The 27,261-nt window shown below is 37.7% G+C and overlaps 1 protein-coding gene and 1 long non-coding RNA gene across 3 annotated transcripts in view; both read right to left on the bottom strand.

Annotated features, from left to right (window-relative positions):
* Positions 1-4,609: 4,609 nt before the first annotated feature.
* Positions 4,610-13,310, bottom strand: LOC121640381. Its single transcript, XR_006010446.1, has 2 exons — positions 13,189-13,310; positions 4,610-5,459 (listed from the first exon to the last, which is right to left on the bottom strand). It is a non-coding gene; the product is annotated as an uncharacterized LOC121640381 (long non-coding RNA).
* An 8,171-nt stretch (positions 13,311-21,481) lies between these two features.
* The window catches only part of LOC121640141 (inactive ubiquitin carboxyl-terminal hydrolase 53), a 28,678-nt gene continuing 22,898 nt past the window's right edge, over positions 21,482-27,261 (bottom strand). For both annotated transcript variants that reach the window (XM_041985805.1, XM_041985806.1), the window contains exons 14-17: positions 26,526-26,593; positions 22,736-22,802; positions 21,929-22,647; positions 21,482-21,794 (exon numbers count right to left, since the gene is read on the bottom strand). In XM_041985805.1, the coding sequence (XP_041841739.1) occupies positions 21,718-21,794; positions 21,929-22,647; positions 22,736-22,802; positions 26,526-26,593 (931 nt within the window). In that variant the 3' untranslated portion in view covers positions 21,482-21,717. The remainder of the gene's footprint in view (positions 21,795-21,928; positions 22,648-22,735; positions 22,803-26,525; positions 26,594-27,261) is intronic.

Raw genomic sequence — 27,261 nt, 5'->3', positions numbered from 1 at the left:
GAAAACAATGCAGAAAGATCACAGACATCTAAATAAATTAAAATAACACACTAGAAACACAAGCATTGCAGTAATCAGGAAGTATAGTCTAAGCGATAGTACCAGAAAATCAGGGCCAGAGACTCCACATTTCTAAAATACCACCACAAATAGCATGCTGGCACTCTGGATAACTGATGGGCAGGTGTTTCGGCTTAGAACAGGGGTTATCAATGGAAAATTAGAGTTTTTCCAGCAGCTTATGCATGATGACATCATGCAGTGTGCACCAATCTTTATAGATGCCATCTAAAAAAAGAAAAAAAAAAATCTTACCTGCTCCACTGCAACATTGCATGATTTGGTGAAGAACATGTCAGCCCTGATGAAAATTGGAAGAATATTCCTTTTGGTCAGATAAGGGCAGGAAAAATGTGTTTGTGTGCTGTTTGGCTCAGATAGAGTCCGCCAGAGTGTCTAGTGTGAACCAGGAATGTTCAGGGAATTTCTCTGAAGTCAATGTTGAGGACATAACATTTCAAGATAGTATCATAGACTACTGAGGGTACTGCAAAACACCAGCTAATGGGAAAATTCACAGATTCCAGAGGTTATAATAATGATCCGAAGATAAAGTTCTGTTTAGAATTTAATGTATCTGCCTTTACATCTCTCACTCTCCTATTAACAAGCTTCTTTTCTGAACTCAAAATTGTTGGCAACATCTTTCTAAAAGTATTGAAATTCTCTTTTCTGTGTGCTGAAAAAAAGTAAACTTAACACTTAACTTTACTGATTGTTTTTTTCCCCTAGCGAGTGAAATTCTGGCTGGTAAAAATGTAGAAAGAGGAAAAAAAACAAACAAAACAAGGAAAAAAAAACACATCTTAGGCAACTCGAAGATGCGTTCTGGTCAGCTCAAGAAAGAAAGAAAAAAAAAAAAGAAAATTAATTGGGAAACTCTGGTCTAGGGTGCTCGTGTGACTTTGATCAATGACTGGGGAAACTCATTACCAGCGTGGGCCAGTGCGTGAGGCGTACCCTAATTGTATGCCAGTCTGTAATTCTGTGCTGTAATTGACAGCTGGATGAAGCAGGTGTGCCCAGTGACACAGTGGTACGATGAGAGAAAGGAGAAAGGGATAGAAAAAGCACAAGGTGGGATGATGAAATAGGACTGATCAAGGATTAAATACATCAAAGAGAGCCTCTTTTTTAACCCTTATTTGGCAAAGATATTCAAGGCTCTGGAGATCACAAGAGGAAGGTTATTAAACTATTTGTCCAAGGTAAAAAAAAAACTAAAAAAAAACCACAGTCTAAAGTTCAATGAGCATAAAGAAGCAATGGGGGTTAGAGAGGGAACTATTCTAAATTATATTTAGTTGCCACCAAACCGATTCATTTGACCAGTTTGTGTAGCAATAAAGTGTCGTATAAAATGTCACCCAGCCAGACACGGGCTGAATTGTAAATTTATTCAGGATGCTCCAATCTGGGGGCCCTTAATAGTGCTGGGCCAAAAACTGACCTTATAATTTGATGCACTAAAATGGACACAATTATTACTGAGGGGCTGGCAGAGACTTTATCCTTGCTGAAGCCAGCTTCGAATCTGGCTGATAAGCGTAAGCCGGCAGTGCTTACTGATAGGCGGGAAATGAGAAGACAACCAGTGCCAGACAGACATTTTTTATTTATTTATTTATTTTTGATATACACATACATACAAACTTTAGAGCTTTTATAGATCCTGTTTTACACAGCTTTTCCATAAAGTCTGTATTATGGGACAACTTTGTATGACCACAAACATACAGACATCAGCCAACCCATTCATCCCATCCAGTGGGTTTCCAGACTCACTGTGTTGGTAACTGGCTGAGCAAAAATCTTATGCAGTTGGTTGCCGAGTAGGAAAATACTAGATATCCACCTAATTTTTCATTGCCATGCTATCTTCTACAGATGCCAGTTGATCATTAACCAGATGAGTGGTGCCCCAACCTCTGCCAGTCTAGTTTTAATTATGTCCCTTTTGCAGTGCTGTGCTTTAAAGGGAGGGTTTAGTATAACTACGTCACATCAGTTCATTTCCAAATCTTCTCCCTTGTGTTTGAGACTCATGAGGCACATAATTGCTTTATTTTGACTCTTACAAATTAGTGCAACAGTTATTTACCTCCTATTATACAGTCTACATTTACTGTTGCTATGGCGTCTCCATAAAGTGATGCCATGCAGCTGCCATGTTTATATCTAGATAGATACTTTTATTAATTCCAATACTGTGAAATTAGGCAGACTAAGAAAAAAAAAAACAGAAAAATAGCAGAGCATACAGAGCTACACAAAGTAAACATTTACAAAACCGTAAAAATATGTTCAAAATAAAATATAGAAATATCTAAGTCTTAAATAAGGATGTAGGAAAAAAAAAGAAAGTAATGTGCAAATCCAACTAGAATAAGATCAGTACAATGAAAGAGCACCTGAATAAAAGCAGCAGGTAAAGCCTATTGACTATCCAGTCTGCCAGAGGCGAGTTACTGAACAGTGAGATGGAATGTGGTAGGAAAGATTTTCTGTGTGTGTCCGTGAAACAACGGAGCTGTCTCAGTCTGTTAGAGAAGGAGCTTTCTGTCTGACCAGTCTGTGGTGGAGGGGGTGGACGGGGTAATCCATGATGAAAAGCAGATAACCCCGACCACCCTCAAGATGATCTCTAAAACAATAAAAGGCCAACCTTAACTGCTGTAAGAAGATAAACTGACAGTGACTGTCATTTTTAGTCATACAGTTTGACCTAACAGGCCTGAGACCACCCTGTTTCCAGTTAAATCTATAGAGATCCTCTACCATCAAACATCACATTTAAAAAAAAAAAAAAAAAAAAAAAAACCTATAAGGGATCATTACCATCACATTTTAAGCACATGTGAGATTTTGAGTTTTGCAAACTTTGTCTATTTTCATTGTATTTAAATGCTTAAATCTGTATGTTGTATCTGTCCCTACCAAACAATCTTTAAATCAGTGAATTAAAATAAACTGTGTATTTGTGAATGTCTAAAACTAGACAAATAATAACTTAACAGTGCTTACTTGTGGATAATGTGCAGCTGGACAACGTGCAGCTGGCTCAATGTGAGGGTGTCAGATTGTGAGCTGGAAGCCATGAGGTACTTCACATCCAGTAATAAAAGCACAATCCAAACTAAGCTTGTCTGCTTGCTTGAAGTTATATACCAATAAGGCAAGGCTTTTGTGGGCTTTTTTGCCATCTTCTGGCAAGCTCTCATAGACCAGGGGCAAATAATGTTGAATTCAATCAAGCACACCATAATTTCTTGCAGTGTACAAGTGGGGCTGACTCACAGGATTCTAATGGCTGCTCATAATCAAGCACCATGATTAAGCACTCGGGGAAGTGGGCACACACTGAAAATCCTTTTGGAGATGTCCTTTCCCTTAGAGCTAAGTACACTCATTACCTCGCAACAGCGGGTACGTGGGTGCTTCATTAGCTTTTATGCCGATTTGCCTGTATTTGCTCATGTTTTTTTTCCTTCTTATAGAATGAAAAGGCACCCAAAGAGTCTTTGACTGTAACAGTTTGAAGTCTGTATGTGGACCAGGAAAGTCTCCAACTGTAATAATTTTAAAGTTCCATGGTCTTAATCGTTGCAAGAAAGGGAAGAATGCTTAGAATGTCACCAGCCTCTATTATACCCATTTCCATCCTCACAATTTTACATAATGCAGTTTAGAATTATTGTGAGTGACGTCTCTGCATAAATGAGCACCCTGCAGTATTTACATTACAGAAACTTGAATGTTCCTATAAAAACTTCTATAATCATCCCTCCAGACACTAAGCAATGCAGCATTCGTGCCAAAATCTGATCCATAAACAAATGCTTTCATTTTCCCCCTCCCTCACTCTGAATTTAGCATAACTTCAATTTTAAAAATGCCATTTTAGAGAGGTAATGGTCAGCAGAATATTGGGATCCAGGACTGATCAGAATATCAACCCTGCCAGTAGAGACTTTGAATGAAGCTACGAGCCAGACGGCAGATGAAATTCTCCGCATGGCGAGCTACATTAGATATCCAGACAGATGCTTTAGCCACACAGACTCATTAGTAAGAGCCAACAAGGTTCTGAACCAATGACTACAACTTTGACCACAACCATCTGTATCCTAAAAACATCATGTATGTGTTTAAAGAGCACCATTAACTTAAGAGGATTATAAATTCAGTCTTTATTTAAATGTAAATGTGTTTTCCTTTCATCAAATAAATCACCTGACAAATGGAGGAACAATTTGACATAACCATTGGTCAGGAGTTGCACTATATAGAATCTAAATCAATATTATCTGCTAAACTGTTTAAGGACTTCAAACATTACTCAAAAATAACCAGTGGGTGTGAAAATTTAGACCCAGCAAATTTCTATAAATGCATCCCCCCCCTCAAAAAAATTGCCTTGAGGCTTAGATAAAAATGGAGATCCTGGGAAATCCTCCAAGCCATAATAGTCAATTAGCTGTTTGTTTTAATTTGTTTATATCCACATCTGTGGTCAGATACGTTCTTCATAATACAACGCCTTTTTAAAAAAAAAATATTGAAAAATCTAATTACTTTGTTTACCCTTCCCATTAGTGTGGGACTTGATTTGCTCTTCAAATGATTTAATAATAATGATTTAGGTAGTATTTGTTTAATAATGCAAGGCTAGAAGGAAAAAAAAATAAATAAATAACAGTTTAGTTGTTGAGAATCTTCAATGAGGAAAGCATCTTCCATCAGCTCCAAGTCATTTTCTCCTCAAAAATATGATGATTCTCATCTGTCCTAAAATAAGCACAGACAGATGCCTGACAAATGTCCTGATATCTATCAAAAGGACTATCTCCTTGTCTTGTTTTTTCCTATCCATGCAGCTGCTGACAATAAATCACTGCTTTTGATCCCAACTGTCACAATGTCCACAGGACGTCACACAAGTTCTCAGACAGGTTAGCCGTGTGTTGTGTAGACAAACATGTGATCTGTGGCTGTTGTCTAGGTGCACGACTGTGGCAATGTACAAGGAGCAGTATGTTATTTGTATGTGTGGCTGTCTTTGTGCATGTGTGCACACATCTGTGCACAAGCCTTATCCAGAGAGGGATAAATCCAATCCATTACCTGGCAGGGCTCAGGGCAGCTCAATCGATGGCACTCTCAGTGGCTGCTGATGAACTTCCCTCTCTGACAAGGTGTATCATTCAGAGCTGTCGCAGAGCAAGACTGTCTGGCATTTCAAAGCACCAAGGAAACCGAAGGCCAAAAAATTTACTTGAGGGAAACCAAGTATGTGTCAACACCACTGAGAGCATGTCCACAACTTGTGTGTTTTTAAAGGATTTCTCATCCGCTGGAAACTGGAATGTCTGCAAGTTGAGTTCCCGTCTGTATCGCTCCTGTAAGACAGTGATCAGAACTACTCAAAGCATGCATTGTCAATTCATGCATTGGTTGAACATAAACTGTAATTATATTCAGTCATACTGAATAATAAAAAAAAAAAACTATAATATGCTTTTGGCATGTCGAATCCGTACTCATCTACAAACGTGTTTTCTTATCGTCTGGCTGCCACTTCCCTTCAACCAGAAAAAACAGGAGAAGGATGGAGAGATGCAGGAGCAGTCAGTGTGAAGGAGGAGGAGGAGATCAAATGGCAGGGCAGTTATGAGATGTGTGTCTGATGCCTTTTCAGACTGCACTGTTTTGGCCGCCACACCAGTCAATCACGATTACAATGGCGAGGAGAGATGGGAGCAGCAGTGCAGAAAGAGCAGGAGTGATAATTACAATGCAAGGGACAAGATAATGGGAACACGCTGCACTCTCCCAATCATTTCATGTATCAGCCGTTGACTGACCCCCCCCAACTCACACACACACACCTCCCCTCCCATACCCCCACTGACAACCAGCAATCACAGGTCATATTTGTGAAATCCAAAATGAATTAATTTGAAGACAGCAGAGAGGGTTGTGATCCGTCTATGTATGCACGTGTTTGTGTGCATGGTTTTGTCAAATGTCAGAAAATATTTACCTCTCACTTCCCCTTCTTCAATGAGAAACTGGCAATGCATGGCATTATCATTGTAGGATGAAGATGACTTTTGGGGGAGAGGGAGCAAGCTCAGTAAGCAGCTTGTTGAGAACGGCTGTCATAATGCAAGCCAATCCTATTCTAAGAATGAATACATTTTGACTTTCACATTATTAAAAAATGCTAACAAAACAAAAGATTAGCTGTAACAATTATAATTCAAACAGCCTTTATTATCTCTCTCACACACACAAACCCAAACAAGCACACACACACACAAACAGATCCCTCACTTTTGTAATGGAAAATTTATTCATATACCCTTATAGTTTGTAGGTTACACTTTGTATGTCTGTGTATTTAGATAAGAACTCCTTCTCACACCTTCCCCCCTCTCTCATCCCCTCAACAGATGTTGAGGGTTTAATGAGCTTCCTCCTTTGCACCCTTTACTCCGTAACATTTGTTAACAGCTATGTGAGAAATTTAAAACAATGATCTCCTACTGTGATGTTATCAGCTCATGCCTGGTATATTAACTAAGTTCACTTGTATCTCGCCAGACTCACGCAGACAAACTCCTTTGACTGTGGGACTCTCATTGCTGATCAGCTCTTAATAAATAATACTTTGTTCGATTCTCACTTAGTGTGTGATCTTTGATAACTAAAAATTCCACAACAATTTCCAGCTACATATATGAAATGCAATGCATGACTGGCCATACTGGCATTTAGCCTGTGTATTCTTTCACTATGCAGAGAGCAGTTCACATTGTCCTACTGCACCTCTCATGTATAGTAAGCTGAGAACATTAATCATAGGATCATACAAATTAAATTTACCATAAAGCGTGAAGAGGCTTAATGAAAATTAAGTTGTTTATTATGTGCATGATTACAAGGGTACCTTCTCTTTACTAAGAAGCACTGTAGATGAGCATCTGCATTTTAACCATTCAGAGATGGACAACTCTGATTTCACAGTAAACGCCCAAAAGCACTCAAGCAAAGGTTTAATTAATTATGGCACTGCTATTGAGGAAGTTTAAGATTTTTTATAACTGTATCAGTTAATTTATCACTATATGGAAACTGTAATATTCTTGTATTTAAAACTATAGGTGTCCAAGATTAATAAGTATAACATTGTGGCATAAACTGATAGAGTAGAAACTTTATATTTCCAACAATGTTCTCTCTGCTACTGAAAACAAAATGGTTTCCCTGAATATTCGGCCTTTGAGAGCATTAATTTTGTCTGCCTGCACAATGTCAATCAACTGATTCTCACAACCAAAGCTGTTCACACAAATAAACGAGGAGTGGATGATGGAGATTACAAATGACATGCTCCCGTGGTCTGTTTAAACAAGTGTCAGTGATAAGGTTGCCTTTTCTTCTTGGAAACCCTCCCTCCCCCCAAAAAAACAAAGTTACAAAGGCAATGGAATACAGGACAGAGTACCTCATTACCATGACGATTACTTCAAGGTTGGTTCCTAGCAACATATTCGCTAAACTGCTTAAATTCAAACATCACCCACATGCTTTTTGTACACTTACGTGCATCTCTGCATATGGCGTTGATAGAAAGAGGGAAAACTGAAGAGGCAGAGACCACACAGTTGTCAAGCTGCTTGAGGGAAAAGGCAGAGCTAATCCACGGTTATCAACACTTTTAAGCCTGCAGACTTCAGAGCCATTTGCAACCCCCCTACTGTTCCGACTCCGCATAGCCTTTTCACATGAAAATGCTGGTGTTTCTACCTGAATCCATGACAGGTTGCTTGCAAGTGGCAGTGTGGTAATGGTTTCCAAGGAGACGGCAAAAGCAATGCGCCTCGATGTACCGGGATACAATGCGTCACGCCCCATTTCTGCTCCCAGGCACAAACCACAGAGCCCTCAATATCCAACAAGCTTCTACCTCAACCTGTGTTTACCACATCATCTTCAGCAGTAACGGAGGATGGTGCTGCCATCAGCTTGTGTGTGTCTGTATGAGCGATTTCCCCCATGTATGGTAGTTTAGCAGCTTTTTCAGAGCCTTTTCAGGTTGGGTTGTATTAAGGGTTATCTCACCATGTCTGCTTTCAATGCACAACAAAAAAAAGGTCATTGTTAGAAATTAACTAGAAAATTATTGGAAAATGAACTCGTACTGCTAATGCAACCGAGTAGCAAACCTCCATATAGTATTAGTATCATAATTAAACTGTGGTTGATTTAGCAAAAAAAAAAAAAAAAGAAAGAAAGAAATGTAGAATATTTACATATAAAGGTTAATTAATTATAGCCTCACAATGCTTCACTGGTACTAAGATTTAGTTCAACCAAGCTCAGTAATGTTTGATATTGTCAGTCATTGAAGAGAATCCCTTTTATTAGATCAAAATCCACTCTTAGTTTTCCAGTTTTCCATATGCACAAAGATATTTAATGTCATCAAAAGGAGATCCCAATAATATTTCTTAATAAGCAGTTGCACTGTACAATAGAAACATGGACATATTTTGCTTATAGAAAAAGAAAGCGATTCACAGAAAAATGTTGAAATGCATTAATTTCACTTTAAAGCATTTAATGGCACACAGCCAACAAATCTAAATAAAAAGAGGAAGAAAAAAAAGGTCTGAATAACTAATCAAGGCAAATTTCAGCCAAAGCTTACCATGACAACACACAGAATTGTTCCTTTCAACAACATCACAGTCAATGTCATATTTGTATTAATATCTATATAGTTTATTTTAACAACTTAGCAAGCTTAGGGATCAAGGCAGAGAGGATGTCAACAGTTTTAAATGAGCACTCTGCCAGGGTCAAAGCAATAACATGCAATCAGTGTGGTCTGTGAAAAGCAGCAAGATTATGGAAGGCATAAAAAATGTTTTCTCAGCCAAAGAAAGGATTAGAATTTTCAAACTGCAATTAATAAGGCTCAATAGCCACAGAGAGCAAGACAGCAAGTACTTATTAAAGATCGACACAAGAGCCGTCCTACCGCTCTCTTGCGCTGTACACAAATTTTTCATTTCGTTTTAATCCTTGTAATAAGACTTGTGGTTTTAGAGCGTCTAAGCTTGCTTTTTGCATGATATTGATTTGTTGAAGGTGATGAAACCTGATAGCATTTTTGCTGGTTTAGATAACATATCTCAAGACCACATAGCTACTACAATCAGGAGAGGAGAGCAGCAAGAGGCCACAAAAAACAGTCTGGGTTTTTTTTTTTTTTTTTTTAAATACATGTGTATAAAGGAGGGGAACACAAGTACATATGTGAATAAGATAAGAGCATATGAGAAATACGTAAATAAAGCGCCTACAATATGATGGCACAAACCAGCCCACCTTTACATACAGCCTTGCTAAAATAACACAATAACCATTACATGTCTGATTTCTATGTTTTCTTCACTCAGTACTGGCAGAGAGAGAAAAAGAACAAAACCAAAAGAGAAGTCCTTTGTTTTTTTGTTTTTTTTTTTTTGTCTCAAAACTCAACTCCCTCCTCTAGGCATCATTTCTCAGAACCATGTTTTCATGGTAGCGATTTTGTCTCATGCAGGAAAGTGACAAAGGTTCATAAGTGAAAGTACTGCAAACTGGCAAGTGGCTCAAGACTGAAAATAGAACAAAAATACAATACTTTAACGCCCCCTAGTGACAAATAATATTAATGCCAGTGGGCACACCCAATGTGTTAAATATCTAAACCTCAGAACCTCATTAATGGAGGTTTAATTTGGTTTGTCTGTTCATGTTTATCAGAGCAGCAAGATATTTATATATCCAATTTCTAAGACAGAGTAGATAACACTTTTTTATCTGTATGTTGTTTGAAAGTATCTTTGATTTATTTCACACCACATCTTTGGCAAAACAGAACCTGTTTTTATTCATCTATGTTGTCAGCAACCATCCTCATTAAGAAGCTCAATACTGAAAATTTGTTAGGCCCTACAACAGACTTCACCCCAATCCTATCCTCCTCCTAACCTGCTGAAATTCCATCAACCTCACAAGGTCTTGTATTTCAAATCTTCCAATGCAATCAGATTTCACACTTTTTGCCCTAAGTGAAAGAACCTCTGCACCCATAAGCCTGTTCCTTCTGCTCGTCAGAACGAGAACAGGAACAGAGGCCTGCAGACTTAAGAAAAAATAAAAAGAAGAAACTTAGATGAAAGAATTTGAAGAGAGAGTGGAAATTATAATAGCTGCAGTTGGATTAATTTAGTAGAAAACAGATAAATTTGAACTCAAATGGCTTCAGCTACTCTCAGTGCTCATGGCATAAAGTAAATATGGATTCTTCTCACAAGATGTCATTAGCAATAAAAAAAAAAAAAAAACAAAGCAATGCACTTAGAATAAATAATCTAAACTTCCAGCTTGATGTTGAAAATTCTTTTGTTTTCTTATATTGTGCTTGAGCAGGAGCAAACAGGTAACAATTACTACATTTACAGACAGCCAACATACAGGTATGTGTAACAGTGCTTTAGCACTTAACAGCATGAAGCCCCCAAACTATTTCTACCAATTCTCTGCTCATAGTTTTCCACTACTGCAATGCCATCTAGCTTGACCCCTGTCAAGCCATATCATCCAGCCAGTTAAGAGGGCCAATAGATATTGTTCTTCTGATGACCAGCAGACGGTTCCTCAAACAGCGCAGCATCATAAAAAGTCATCAGAACACAGCAGGTGTTTCTATTATATTCGCTTTTCCACTGCATCCACCTGGGTAGGAAAATAAATAAATAAAATAAATTATATATATATATATATATATATATATATATATATATATATTTTGATTGATTGTGATATAAAATTCAGATTATCAGTACAGTCCCCTTGGGAACTGTGATTCTAGGAATCTGTTCCAATACTGAGCTCACAAAAGCATGCTAAAAGCTATATCTCCAAAGATATGTAAAAAGCCCCAACACTAAATCCAGTGAAGTGTAACGACCGTACCTGATGGTCACACAAAGGGCCAGTGACAACAGGAAAAGAAAAAAAAAAAACGATAAAAAAAGATTTTAATTGGTTTGAGCAGATGCACAGGGCTGATGATCAGTAACTGAGAATGCTGGCAGTGTTGGGTGGTATGTAGAGATGTGTTGTGAAGAACAAGGCGTAGGGTACAGCACTGTATAAAATTAAAGTTTTACAGAACTCAAAATCAAAGCTGTCTGCACTTGATTTCTGGAGGCCAACTCAAACTCTGTAGATTAAGAAAATAGCCTATAGTTGTCCCAATTACTTTTTTAAAGATAATTTAGCATTCGTATGAAATCTTGACACTGGCGTTTATTAAAAAAAAATATATATAGGCTATAATAACAAGAAGAATCCCTGCAAGAAGCGACTCCATTCTCATGGGCAGCATGTGGACAGTTGGCCTGATATCCAATGTGGTTCACTTGGGTCTGATGAAAACATAAAATTCATTGTAAATATCAATTTTACACAGAAAACTTAAAATTTGAAACAAGTACAATTAAGAATTTCTGATGTAATTAAATATTGTAAGTTCAGTTGGTTAAAAACTATATTTAAAAATGTGAACAACTTCTATTTTTTTTTTTTTATAAACAGCGAGTATGCTGCAGCAAAGGGCAGTGTTGTGCCTGAATGAGCTCATTTAACGATCGTTCATGGGTGAACGTGAACGGAACGTACTTCGGCTAAAACACATCGTAGACAGGTCTTAATATATAGCTGGAAAACACCAAATCTGGCAACACAAGCCACCACTGACTCGCAAAGCGCATGCGTCATCAAATTGCGAAACATGGAGGCAAAATCCAAAAAAGGCAGCAGCACTTCCTCTGCCTTAATGATCACTACAGCATCTTCATGTGATGACTTAAAATAATTTATTGAAAAGGTCAGTGATGATGCAGGAGGGAGAAATCTTGCCTTTTTGTGTAAACTTTGCCCGCAACTCCGATCATCAACAACGTCAACACCAAACCTAAAACAGCAGATTGAAATAAAGCACCCGGCTAGCCTTCCAAGGTATGTGAACTAAATGTAAATGTCACTAACAACAATCTGAAGACTTGGCAACGGCGTGGTAAAGCAGAACTAAACAACAGCGTACAGTAACAGCAGCTCCGTTGTCTTCAGCTAGAAAACATTTTGCAGTATATTGTTGGAGACCTGCAGCCTTTAAGAAAAGAGCAGGCCTCAGCTTTCATAAACTTGACAAATGCAAGACATATGGTCTTGCATGTTTTTTATTTTATTTATTTTATTTTTTTTTTACTTATTTATTTGGGCTGAATATTACACTTCTATGACCCAAGTTCCACAACTTTTCTTTGGACAAACAAGTCAGAAAAAAAAATAGTCACAAAAAATTGAAAGGTGACTTAACGAAAACATAAATAATTTTTAAATGTTTTGCACTTTGAGGTACATCCTTTATTTTCTACCTCGGTCGTATTCCTACCTCAGATAGATTAACAATTCCTCATTAAAAAAAAAAGAACATTCAAGCATCAAGTTTTTCCTCATGTTTTTATAATGTAGGAGAGAAAGCTGCAACTGGCTATGAGCGTGGACTGAATGGGTGGCAGCAATAGAAAATGCCAGTTTTCTGTGGGTAATAGCTTGGAGCAACATATTGGGGGGAAAAAAAGAACTATGAACTATTTCTGTTTAGGACTGTGAACTTAGTTAAAGTTTTGAATAATGAACTATGAACTGTAGTAGTTTATTTTAAAATGTGTGAACTGAACTTTGAACTAGTTCATTTAGAAATTGAACTTTCCCAACACTGATAACGGGGCGGTGATTTTTGTAGCCAGAGCAGGTAAGTAGTTGAGCCAGAGTCTGGAGATGATCAGGCACAGGAAATAATGGGTAAAGTTCACTCAGATTGCAGGGAGAACTGAGAAATATAAGTGTCCAGAGATCAACCAAGGTGTGGACTGTTGTGGGGGTAACGGGCAAAGACTAGAGTCGCCAGTATCCAAGAAGTGAAAACAGAGGTCACAATTCAAGATAAGATCAAGACAAGACAGAAACAGATGGTCCATATCTAAAAAATAGAGTACTCACAGAATGAGAGTGAGTCCAGGGTCAATGCCAGGTTACACAGGTCACATATCAGAACTCACAATATCAGGGCTGGGGGGTGGGTCAGGTCCAGATCAGATCGACATTCAGATTCAGAAAGAAGGCTGAAGAGTCAAAAGCTGAAGACAATCTGGCAAGGGAGCAGGGTTGACTAGAGAAAGAGGGAACAGGTTCAGCTCATTAGTGGCTGATTGCTGTAAACAGCGGGAGTAGAGAAGTGACAGGAAACATGACCAAATAAGGCATGGGCACTTTTTTTTTTTTTTTTCTTAATTAATCCAAATTAGCTCCCTAATACCATAATTGAACATGTAAAAGTAATAATAAAAAATATATATATTTTCATGCTTAAGTTTAAAGTAAAATATTACAAAAATGCTATAAGTTGCTTTACAAACATTTACTCATTGAGAGTTGTGAAGGCAAATATACCCATGAAATCCCATTGGATTTAAATAAATCTCTTCGGATTTAATGGGATTTTTTTTTATCTTGTTGGTATTGGCTCCCAATCTTCTCCTAGATTGATCTCCCAGACATGTGACTGACTTTGAGAATCATGGCAATGATTATGTGTTCCCTTTATTATTTTTAGCTGTGTATATTGACCCTAAGAGTGAGTGTGAGTGACTCCAAATATGATAAAGCAGGTATATATAATGGATATATGAGACCTGCATCTGCTTCCCCCATCTACAGATGTGCCTGGTGAGAAGTATAAAAGTGCATATGCATTGATGTCTTACTACTCTCTTCTACATTACAGGGTGTCCTGCAGTTAAAAGAGTCTCTGTGCTGATCAGGATCCTCGATGAAGATTCTGATGAATAGATATAGATGAATAAAAATTTCTCACCATCAATGGGTCTTGAGACTGCAGAGGCAGTTGATTATGCTGAGGCTTTTGACATACTAGGTGTTCCTCCACTCTCTGATGGTAGGGAAGTTGATGATGAAAGCATCTCTGGATGATGATGAAGAGGAGGACCTCAAAGATTGAATATCAAGTTGATGTATATTTTATTGTATAATAAATTATTATTCTTATTACAGATAACAGTATCATGGTCACATTAAAGGTGTCAAGTCAACTCATTGGTTATTGCATTTCGGATAGAGGAATGGAAAGTGTTGTAATGGATAACCCAAACTCACCTTTTAAACTTCTTAGGCATAAAGATAAGACTATGTAAGTTTGTTGTACGGTGTTAGAAAGCTGCGAAACTTGGTATGGTGAGGTATTATCTTTTGCCCTTACAGCAATATAATAATAAGTATAGAAAGGTCATTTATAATCACAGGAAGAAATCCATCCCCCTGATCCAGGCCTTCGCCCATTTTGTTGTTTCTCTTGTGTGACGACACCTGGTCAAGGTCACCTTGAAATTAAATGGTGCTGCTCGACCAGCTGATATATTCTTAATCACACAATGTGCAAAAAAGAGGAGTACTTGATCAATATTACATTTGTTTTTTATCTGATTTTTAGTTTTGCTGAGGTGAACATGCATTGGGAATCTCAAGAAGCTCCAGCAGCACAGTCATCGTCTGAACAAAGTCTTGCATCAAACCAGCAGCAGAACCAGCCATTTAACCCAGCCGAAATGAAGTGCATCCTAAACTGAGTTGCAGAGATGAAGCTGTAAGAGTGTTAAGTTCCTCACACACATCTCTGTAAAACCCTAATTGGGAAAATCCTAGCAGCCTCTTAAGTATGCAGACCAGTCTGCGTTTCACCAACAACCATGCCATGTTTAATGTCACTTGAATCCCTTTTCTTCCTCATTCTGATGCTCGGTTTGAACTTCCAATGAGTTGTTGCCAATTGATTGGCTGATTATCTATGTGCTAACAAGCAATTAAACCAGTGTACCTATTAAAGTGGCCATAGAAGGCACCTTAAATATCATATCAGAGCTTCAGTGTCTTGCATAAGGACACTTCATCTGATTGGAGGATGACCACTCTCCCCGTGAGCTATAGCTACCTTATTGAAGTGAGAGGACCATTATGCTTTTGCAACTGTCCAAAACTAATAATCCTGGTGTGGCAGACACACGTCCGCGTTGCTCAGCCTCTCACTATCTTCTTCATTTATATCGCACTCTCTGCTACAAAGAGGACAGACCCCATACAAGCAGAATAGATACAAGATGATCTTAACCTGCTCATAGCATAACATACAATGAAATAAAACTTGATGTGTTACTAAGATTCTTTCATCTGTATCAGCTGCAGATGATTGTAAACTGAATAACTTAACTGCATGCATGAGCTCGTCATGAACCTTGTCTTGCATCCTCAGTGATAATCGAAACGTCTTGACGGACCTGCTGCTGTCTCTGAAACTGAGGTTCATGCGTTACATGATGTTAAACTTTGCTAGTACTGATGTATTACAATGTTAAAGTGGTACTGAAGGGTTCCACATACAGCTCTGGAAAAAAATATATAAGAGGCCACTGCTTAAACTGCTCAAATTTCTGTTGGGTAACTTTCTACCATTCTTTCTACAGAAAATCAACTTGCTCAGCTTTGCTTGATGGTTTGTGATCATCCATCTTCCTTTTAATGTCATTCCAGATGTTTTCAACAGGGTTCAGATCTAGTTCTGTGGCACAGAGGATTGTCCTGCTGTACTCCTCTGGGCAGCACAGTCTTAGCATAAGAAAAGTAAATTATTCTAGGATCCTCTTGAATATGGCTTTATCAGTGCATCCTTCACAAAGACACATCTGCCTGATTCCAGCCTTGCTGAAGCACCCCCTGATTATTACTGATCCTCCTCTATATTTAACAGTCAGTGTCAGGCATTTGGCTTGTAGGCCTCTCCAGATGTTGGACAAGACTGAAAATTAGACTTGAGAAGATGACCTTACTCCAGTCTTCTACTGTCCAGTTCCTGTGGTCTTTTTCAAACCTCAGCCTGAGGTCATTGATTAAGGTGAGTTTTATATGACTTCAGTCCTGCCTGTGGAGCCTGTTTCCAACTGCTCTTGCCGTGCACTTCACCCCTGTCTCAGTTTGCTGCTGTGTTTGACAGTCACGTGATGTCACCCTATGGTTCTTAAATGACAAGTTTACAGCCATCCCTTTCAGTTCAAGTAGTTTTTTTTCCTCTGCCAGACTAGCTTTGTTGTCCTGGTAAAGCAGAATGAGATGTGCTTGTGTAGGAATGAAATTTTTGGAAGTAATACTCAAAGATGCTTCTTTAAGAATAAATAGCAGTGATCTCTTTTTTTTCCAGAGCTGTATATGATTGAAATGCAATAAACCTGTTGCTAGGCTACACCAACAAACAAATAGGGGTCCTGTTTTGTATTGTACCTCCTGTCTGACTAAACTTATCTTATACCATGCAGACTGGGCAGCTTTCTGATTAATGTCACACCCTCCAGTAATAATTAAAAGGCAGCCATTTTTCCAGGTTAGATATTTTTATGAGGTATTAAATGTGACTCAAAACCACCAACAGCAGTTTCTGACCTATTCATCATTCATTATGGCCTTAAATTGGAAATATTCTTCTGTTTTATCTTAAAAAAATAGTACCACTTGTTATGAATATTACAAACTTTGGGGTTTGGTGTTGTGTGATCTCTGGGAAAGGACTAATATTTCAATACAATGTTTAACAGTTTTTGTTTTTTTGTTTGTTTGTTTTTGTTTTTGTTTTTTTTATTTTATTGCGAGTCATAAAGTCAAATGATTTGCTGTAATAAGTGAAAAATTTCTCATAGTAATCAATCTGTGTTACCCTAAATGAATGAGCAGCTGCTCACATTGTGTTAATTCAGGTACTACTCACTTCTCTAAGAAATTAAAAAAAAACTGCTGCCTCTCACTACATTTTCTTACCCTCTGTTTTTTCTTTCCCTTGTTTGGTATCTTAGCTGATTAAGGACTTTTAAGTTTTTTGTTGTTTTTTTTTGTTTGGTTTTTTTTTTGTCTTTTTGTGACAGCTAATGTAGCAAAATTATCCCATGACAGACAGTCATAAAAATTAAACAGCCACAAATGTGGTGAAAAACAGTGTTTGATTAGTCCTTTGGGGGTGGATCCGGTTTAGACAGGTTTGCAGGGAACATCATGGATTGCTTATCTTTAGCTTCTTCATCTTTAATACCCAACTTCCTGCAGATCTTAACATAAGACCGAAAAGAGGTTAACCATATCTAAGCTGTATGTCTTGGAAATAAATGTGTCATGAATAAGGTTTACGCTCAATATAAGGACTTAACACGAATTTTGCTATTTTTATAAGATATTAATTTATATGTCATTTATGTGATATGTCAGCCATAACATGTAAGATAACAGATTCAAATGAATCCATGTTACTGTCATGAAAATTTGTGAAGGCAAAATCAAAGACACAAACAAAAAGAACTCAGAAAATGGGAAAACATAAGAAGAAATATAGATTGAGGGTGGATGGGGGGGGGGTTGATGCAGAGCATGAGGAGAGAAAAATTTAGCAAGAAAGAAGGAAGTGAGGTAAGTTGACAGAGCGAAAAATCAGGATGAGAATGAAAAGCGTGAGTGAGTTTGAGGGACAGACTGTTTGAGAAAGAAGGGGGCTGGGGTGCAGAAACAGAGTGCAAAGGGAGGAGAAATGAGAAAACACAAGTCTGACTCTGACAGTAGAGCACTGAGCTCAGCTGATGGCCCCTAATGAAGTACGGCAGCTGCAGAGGAGGAGCCGACACTGACAGCACAAGCTCCACTCTGACGAATGGTGGAGAAGACACACACACCAACACACACACTCACCAGACACCAGAAGACAGCTGGAATTTAAGCATTACAAAGCGTGATGGACACAGCCTACAACGTGAAGTGGAGCAGAGCATTGAATAGTAGAATAATGTCCAGATAACTGCACACCCCCTTAGTCTGTTTTCCAACAAGATCAGCAGAATTCTTTTATAAGAACTTCATAACCTTTTGTTTCTCTCTCTTTTATAAATGAACTGCTTGCTTTCAAGACGTGAAAACAAATATCTGAAGCAGATGTGTGGGGGTTTAATTTTGGCGTTGCCTTTGTTTGCCAAGATCCTTTGCCAAGGAGTCACTGAAATATTTACATGGCGAAATCAAGAAAAAGATGCTTCCTGCATAATGTTAATAACACTAAATGAAATAGAGACTTCCCATCAATTTTCAAAAGCTAGGTAAAAGAAATTTATTGTACACACTGTATGTACGGGCAGAGTTGCACTTTGTGTTTTGGCTATGAAATCCTCTGCTTCCCCCTTCAGGGTAAAAACGGGATGGTCATTTATTTTTTTATCTTTTAATCATGAAGATAAAATTATGGTAGTGTTTTTTTCCTTTTTTCTCTCTTTTTTTAATCAGTACAGATTAACTGTCAGCATAATTTTTAAAATTAAAGAAATGAAATGTAAATTAAATAAAAAAATAATAATAATAAAATATTCCTGAAAGTTCGTTGGATTTTGAAAGACTAAGTCTAAGTTTGAATATATGTTAATTTTCTGCTCTGTCTTAAATTTTGCTAAAAGCATACTAATCTAATAAAACACTGTATGAGAAAATCCTGTGTTTAAAGAAGATTTACTTAAATACAGAGTATGTGATGTTTCCAATGATTATTGCACTTTTTCTCAATTGGTACATTTCTCATATCAGTTATCTATTAACATAAAAATTATTTAGTAATAATTATAATACAATTTAGTCAAAATAATTTTTAAAATTTTAAATATTTTTTAACAATATCTGCTACATTACTCTTTTACATGATCAATTGTTTATGTAGTGTTGGTTTAAATGCATTATACTGGCCACTGAATGCACTGTTCTTTATAGATGTATGAAAGAATGGAATTCATTGCTAAAACACATTAAAATCACTACTAATATAAATCAAAATATAATATAATAATATAATAATGTAAGGATAATCCACAGGGTTATACGAAAAAGTGTCTCATAATGTGAATATCAAGAAGTGAGGAAGCATAAAGCTCACTTGGCTACATGTGAAGGTTATAAAAACATGGCTTTTGTTTTGCTTTATAATGTTCGTTTTCTTATTGTATGCATAAGTTGTTAAACCCCAGAAAGAATAGCTGTGGCTTTGCTGCAGCTAATGGGGATCTTAATAAACTAAACTAAACCTGATTAGCTAAATTAGTGATGAATATTTAGCTTCTCTTATGATGGAAAATATGAGAAGCATTAAAATAACCAGTCTGGACAAAAAAAAAAAAATACCAGTGCATTTCTCGAATCTTTAAATGACAATCATGAAGCACAATGCAGACAGGTAGGGAAAGTCAATGTATAGTGTGGCCTATGCAACAAGGGTTCTCAATTGTGGCCCCCCTTGTTAAAGGGTGCAGCCAAGTAACAATTATAAACTATAAATAGTGTGTCAATCACCCTTATCTGGGCCGTCAACAATTTACAGCACATACAGTAAAAACTCAGCATTCTGTCAACCCTCTGCATACATAACATTTAACTTTATACAACTGAAACTGGTATGAGTTACATAGAAATCCATAAATACTGATATCTAAAATGCAACCATAGAACACAACACAAAACATTTAAATATTAAAAATTGGTAAAAGAAAATCAGAGCAGTCAAACATGAAATCACAAGGGCTTCTCCCTCATAGAGCACCAATATCTTCAATGACATATCCATCTAAGATAACCTAAGAAAATTGGGACTATTGCTAGCAATTCATTGTTGGTATGTGTTTGTCACTTACTGCTTTGCATTTGCATTTGCTATTAAGGACGATTCAAGAAATATAACAAAATAACCAAGAAAATAAACAAGGATACATCTGAGTTTTTAAGAACATTATAGTTCCATAATTACAAAGCAGCAGCATCTTTTACACCAAGCATGTCAGTGGTGGTATAGTTTATATGGAAAAAAATTATGCACCTCAAATGTAAGTTAAAAAAAAATATTTTCCTTTGCAAGCAGAAAACTTGAAAAAGATTCCGTTTTTTTTTTAGTATGTTGGTAACAGCAGCTGCAGTTGCTTCTGGTTGGGTAGACAGAAGTGGAAATAGAAAGGTGCAACTAGAATAGGCCACTGCAGATGGCAGCAAATCCCCACTTTTCCCAGCAGCTGCTTCCTACGTGATCAGCAATTCTGCTCCCAAAGCAGTGCTTACCAACATAGACTACACATAAATAATATTTGGAAATTAGTACACTGATCATAAATCAGTTGATTAGCCTTTTCCTAATTATAAAATTAAGATGAGTGCTGCATCATTTTTTACATTTTATTCTGACACAGCATTGAGACACACACACACACACACAAACAGTTAAATAAAACGGTTTATTTAGCATTTGTTAATAAAAATTCAATTTAATTTTACAAAAAAATCTTTAAAATCAAACTTTACAACTCATACTCCAAATTTCATCTTACTTTGACATAGAAAAATACAAAAGGCACTGTGCATTAGTCTGCTGCATATATAAAACATCTGAACCTAAAGAAACAAGTCAAAGTTACAACTCTCTATCAAACACCCCTTTTTAAAGAAATGAACAAAGCAAAGCAAGTCCAGTCTAGAGTTTGAAAGCAATTTTGTAAAGACAATAATTATAACTGTAAGATGTGTTAAAAGAAAAAAATAACCTACAAAAACAGTGGGCAGACATGTGAGAGATTGTAATTACACAATAATGATGGGATATATGCATGGAAGAAGCAGGGATGTCCCTAACATGTTTAGACTATATAAGCCATCAGTTTTAATTTATCCATCACCTCAGTATAACTATCACGAGGATGTCCAGGAGTCAGAGACAAAGTAGTTATGCTTTATCATCGAACTCCACAATCGACCTCATAAGCCAAAGACTAAATGTGAGAGTTGCACAGATCCTTGGGATCCATTTTCTAATTGTGCCAAGAGTTGGCCTGAAATATAACATTATGTTGTAGAAATCTACAGAAAAAAACATGTTCTGACAATAATTGGAATCTCTTGTATTCTTCAAAACCCGCTGACTAACACTTAGACCATGTAATAAGCCAACAGAATTGGAGCAGACGCCCCATAACACTGAAAAGAAAGTGGTTAAACAAAAGCATCCCATAAAATGTGTGAGAAATGTGGAAAAGGTGTAAAATAATAAAAATAAAAATAAAACACTCAATCTCCTTTGTGGTAAAGTAGCTTTTTGTGACACATTCTTTACTGTTCTAACCTTCTGAGCTCCAACAGTCCAGCAAAATCTACTAAACCTGCTTCTTTTTTGTACCAATCTAGCACTGTGCAAATTAGTTTTTCAAAGCTTTCAGTAGCCAAATGGCTAATTAAAGAAATCTGCCATTATTTTTATTTTTTTTTTTTTACAATCTCCTCATCCAGTTTAATTCTCAACCTTATGTTACAAACACATATCACTGTTAAAAATAAAACAAAACAAACAAAAACCTTGTTTCTTTCAGCATCCAGTCACAGAATCATTCAAAGTTAAAATTGGTGCTGTTGCTACAATCATAGAAAACCATGCTCGTCAAGTCCTCTTGGGGTTACCGGATTCCACTTTGCAGTAGTTTTTGTTGTAGAATAACCTGCAAAACAAGATTAAGAGACTCAATCACACATAATAAAACAAACGTTAGTGAATCAAATGTCATTTTAAACATTTAATGGTCAATCATTAGTATCCAGAGTATTCATAAAAGTGTGCTGAGATCCTTCATACCTGATTCTGCTCTGCTTCTGGAAGGTTCTAAAGGCTGAACATTTGTAAAAGGGAGCCCCCTCCCTTCCACATCACTCTCTCCTGATGAGGTATGGTCCTCTGCTTTCATGTACGAAGCAGGCTTTTTGTGGTATTTGGCCCGGTAGGTATCTGTCATACAGCTATCCACAGAAAAAAAGGTAGTGGGAAGAACTATATCTTTCAGAGAGGTGGAGTCTGTCCCATCATCGTGTCTGGGCTTTGGGCTGGGTAACCTGTCGTCGCTCTCGCTGGCCGACAGATCGTTCCTTTCCTGGTCTGATGACCCCGACTTGGAACTGGCGTCAGATGAAAGCCTGTGCTCGGCAGGTGTCTCAATCCAACGCCGGAGAGTGGTGTGCATGAGCGGGGACATGCCATTTTTGGGCTCGTTGCAGGGGCTCTGCCGTGCTGGCACCTCTGGTGGTAGCAAGCGGATGCCAGATAGGTCAGGGTGAATGTTGCCAAAAGTCTTCGGGGGTAAAGGTGGCAGATAGCTGTGCAAATAGGAGTCTACAGTCTCTTCTTGTTCAGAGAAAGGCCCAGCAAGGTCATCTGAGCTGTTCCACTCAGAGCTGCTGGTCTTGGCTAAGTAAGGAGGCACGGGGCTCGCAGGGCTGCCATCTACGTTTTCATCTTGTTCGCTATCCAGCCCATTGTTCTTTTCCAACACCCCAGGTGTATACCTAAAGGCTTTTTTTCTGTTAAAGTACAAACACAAGAACACTTGTATTTAACTTGTGACAATTAACTGCAACATTTTACTAACAGAGTTTTTTTTAGTACTACCTTTGTATGGGTTGACAAGACAGGATGTTGGAGTCATGCAGATCTGGAGATTTTCTCCCCATCTCACCTGATCAAAAAACACATTCTCATTAGTTTATAATATCAAAACACACCATAAATAAGATAACATCTGTGATGGGTTTTCTATTTGAACATGGCTACAGTATGTGTTTTTTTTTTTTTTTCTGTATCTCCAGCAAAGACATGTTATCTAACAGGGGTCATGGTGAGGCCTTCTGCCTGGTGGTGGGAGAGGAAGTATCAAAGCAGCCAGTCGGGCAGAGCGCCCTCAGGCCCCCTGTGTACCACTCTGACTGTCTGATCCAGCCAAAGTACATGGCGCCTCAAAGGGAATGTGGGTTCATATCCAGGCCCAGTTAGCTTAGAGCTAACTGTCCTAATAAAACAATACCCTGAATGAACTCAGTCTGGTTTAGTAACTAAAAAGGGGTGGGTAAAAAAATAAATAAATAAATAAAAAATAAAAAAAGACACCCTCTTGTGGTCAGCCGTGCCCAAAGAAATGTAACTATATTATGAAACCATTTTTCAGGTGAGTTTAAACACAAACTTAGAAACCAGTTGCAGGGTGGGGGCTGTTAGTATGTTGGGTGACACAACCTGGGACAGACAGCTGACTAACAGGACAAGAGTGAGTGAGTGGCTGACAACCATCTGTGATGTGTCAGCATACCTCCACCCCACCCCCCACCCCCCACGCACTCTCTCAAAGCATTAGTGGCTAAATCCTTTGTGCTGGCATGCAATTACGCCAGGGTCAGACTCCAGACTTTAGATCCCCCACCACACTATTGCATTTTTAAGCCACTAAGCCCATGTGGGAATTCACAATTTGATGCTGCTGATCTGCAATGTTGGCAAGCGGCTGTAACAATATGATTCTCAAAACAACAAGTGATGTAGTTTACAGTACTTTCACTTTAGAAAATCCTCATGTTAATATCATCACAGGAAAAAACAGCTGGATATCAGCAGGGTAAGGCTACTGATATTGGTTTGCAAGTCTGCTACTGTTTTTCAGAATTTAAGACAAAATCATGACTAAAACTTTCTCAAAATATTATGTTCATCAGTTCTTTCTGTTTAGGGTCTGGCTTATGTACAGAGAATACCCATTTACGTGGAATATTTGTATTAATGTGACTGTAGCAGATGCCAGCAAAGCAGATGTACCCAAAATGTCTTGCAGTCTGCATGGCCTACTGCACTTGACTGGGAAACCCTCCATGTGTGATTGCATAGATTAAACTGTGCAGCGATCAGTGCTGCATCTTAGCTGCTTTAAGTGGTGTGCCATAAAATTCCTGCGGCATTCCCACGTTAACTGGAAAGCATGAAGTCAAGTTGTTAAATAGGATTAAAAAACACACAGTCAAACTGCTTCGTATGCACACAATTTTTTCTACTGAGTAAGTGATTAGTTCTGATTTACATAAAGGCCCCTGGGCCAGGCCCTTTCCAGCATAAAGGATGACTGTAGGAATGCTGAACTAAGGCACCTGCTTAGGAGCTCCACATATCCACTACAAGGTTACCAGGACTAAGTGAGAGAAATAAAAAAACAGTCATGTGACATGAGTGCAGCCCAAAAAATATGAGGTTTTCAACTCCTCTCAGTAATCTGAGTTAAGTTAAAATTCTTCATTTATCAAAAGTGCACAGCTTATTTGCAGCGAATCATGAGCCCCTGAGTGGAAAACAAGTTCCCACTGCCTCTGTGTGTGTGCTGATATGACACAGGTATGCAACCAGTGAGCCAAATACCACATCATAAATGTGATCTCATCCCATGGCATTAACACTTACTATTATCGCATCAGGTTCTTGCTTGTTAAGCGACTCCAACTATCCAACTAGGGTAAGGAGTCTTATAGCTCTAGCTTTAAATTTATTATCTGTTATTATGAACACGCAGATTCTTCAAAGCTTTGCACTAAAACACTACAACATTTCTTTGATGATAATTTTTTAGTTTCAGTGGAGTCCTAATGATGGGTTTAAGAGTCCCTGAACGTGAAATGAGACTAAGTTGTGGCATTCATAAATCAGCCATCAGATCAAGGGTTTACCAGAAAGAAGTGGATTGTCTGCATTACAAAATTTAACCTCACAAAGATCCTTGAACACGAATGTGATTCCAGAAAGAATTCTGGACTTAAATGGACTCCTGGAGTCTGCAGCTCCTGCCACGCCACTCGCACACAACTGAACTCCAGCCAAATTGACTCTGGACACATTTACTGCAGCTTGTCAATACAATTTGCAGGCAGTGGGGTGTAAATATTCCACGCAGATCTTAAAATAGCCAGTGGAGACTGAACCTCAGAGGCCCCATCAAAGTTCTAGTCAGGTTTGAGTTGAACGGTTAACAATTTAGCATTTCAAGATATTAATGCTTTAAATCTATGTGAAAATACAGCTGTGGGTATTTTTGAAATTCAACAAGTACTATAAAAGTCATCAAAGAGGAAATAAGATAACTACATTAGTCGAGTTTGCCATCTGAATGCAACATTAGGATCTCTCTATGAGTACACTTAGTATGAGTTTTTTCATTATTATTAGATTTTACACACAGCTCTGTAGAATAAAAGTTTTTCAAGGGCGGTTCTTGAAATGTTAAAAGCAACAGTGAAGGCACACGTAACTGGAACGGGAGTCTGTATCTTTGCCTGAGATTCTTTTACATGCAGCCCTCTGCATGTGCTAAAACTCACAGGCTATTACTAAAACACACACTGCTTCAGTTTCCAAACTTGCCACATTTTTCTTGAAGCTATATATAACCGAATAAAATAAAGACACACGATTTTCAGATTGTGATGCTTTTTTTTTTTTTTTTTTAAGCAACCTGCAATAAAGCAGTGCTATAAAACTACACTTCATCTGAGCCGGGTTTGAACACCACCTTCTGACAGCTCCAGTCATGGCATTTTCTGCCTGGCAGGGCACAGCCAGGTGGCCCTTGTAATAAGCTCACTCATCGCCAACTCTAATTGAAGATTAATTAAGCCGAACAAGGTGTTTTGGAAAGGTTTTTGGAAATTTAATAGATATTTACTTCCATTTTTCCTGTGGTGATATTGCATATAAGCAGTAGTTGCTGGATAATAATGTACAGAATGTCTCCATGATAAACCCACTAGTGCTGCTCATGTTAGCTCATCTCCCTTCATCTGTTCCAGAAGATAAAAAGACATATTATATATTTGCAACTTGACCCATTGTGAGCTCATCATGTCAGTTTTTCCCTTAACAACAGTTGTCCAAACAGATTTTCACAGCAATTTTTTTTCCCCTGTGAATCTTAAAGTTATACTGTTACCAGTTACAAGGTAATATTCTTCCCTGAAGACAGTAAACTATAAATAGAGTAAATTAAATGAAAAATACCAATGTATATTTTGTTACAAGCTGCATAACACAGACTTTACTCAAGGGAAAAACGGTGGTCAAGGCTAGCCAGTCAGGAGCCAAAACACACTTATTTCCACACTATATCCCTTCAATCAGGCCGTGACCTTAACACTACTGATGGAACAATAAATCAAGGAAGCTGGTGGGTGCTATCTTAACGTTGCAGGTCATTAAACACCCACAAGCCTACAACATACAGAAAGAAATTTCATCAGTATCGGGGCCCAAGCCTGAAACCAGAAGACTGAATCTTCCTGTTCTGATATGGAAAATGTACATTTCTTTTGGATTTTAGGAGACAGAAACATTGTGTATCTTCTTCAACTACATTCAGAGAGACCGAGTTGCTCACCAGTAGAAAATGTTGAGTACAAGACATCAGTCTTGTAATCATCACGTCCTCTCTGAGGGAAGGGATCCCTGAAAGACAAATAAATTAAATTACCCATGTGATGTGGAATACCACAAACTGTTCCAAAACATCCCTGTTTAATCAAGCATTTACAAGAAATAAAATGTGCTGTTAGCTAAAGCAAGACATTAACTTATGAGTACATTCCAAATATACAGCATAGTGCTATCATGAATGATATGCAGCGGTGTACTCTGACAAAGACAGAACAAATATAAACACAACAAACCCCACATCCTGTCCTTTGTTTTCTTACCCTTGCTGTTATCGGTATTAACCAAACAAAAAAGTGCTTTGTATTTTCTATAAAGTCTTTTAAATAGCAAAAAAATAAAGTATGATGCCGTAAATATTATTAATAATAACAGACAGGTTTGGAAAATGCACTTGTGGTGGAGGGAGTCAGTCATCTGCAGGCTCTCTTCTCTGAGTACTGGAGTTGTCAGCTAGTTTGGATAATTAACTACGAACAAAACCTAAACAACAAAGCCATGAATAATAAAATGTGTATATCTGCCTTGTACATATTTATGAAAATGGGTTTCCCTTTTCATAGAAGAGTTTATTTGTATTGTTTAGTCATTTAAAAACGGCACTTTTGAGACTCTGGTTCCTTACACCAGTAGAGGATGGGGATATAATTGTTATTGTCAACACAGCTAAAAATTGCATCAGT

Source organism: Melanotaenia boesemani, chromosome 5, assembly GCF_017639745.1.
Source record: "Melanotaenia boesemani isolate fMelBoe1 chromosome 5, fMelBoe1.pri, whole genome shotgun sequence".
NCBI lineage: Eukaryota > Metazoa > Chordata > Actinopteri > Atheriniformes > Melanotaeniidae > Melanotaenia > Melanotaenia boesemani.
The sequence above is the reverse complement of the archived record's forward strand: the minus strand, read 5'-3'. Positions and strand labels throughout refer to the sequence as shown.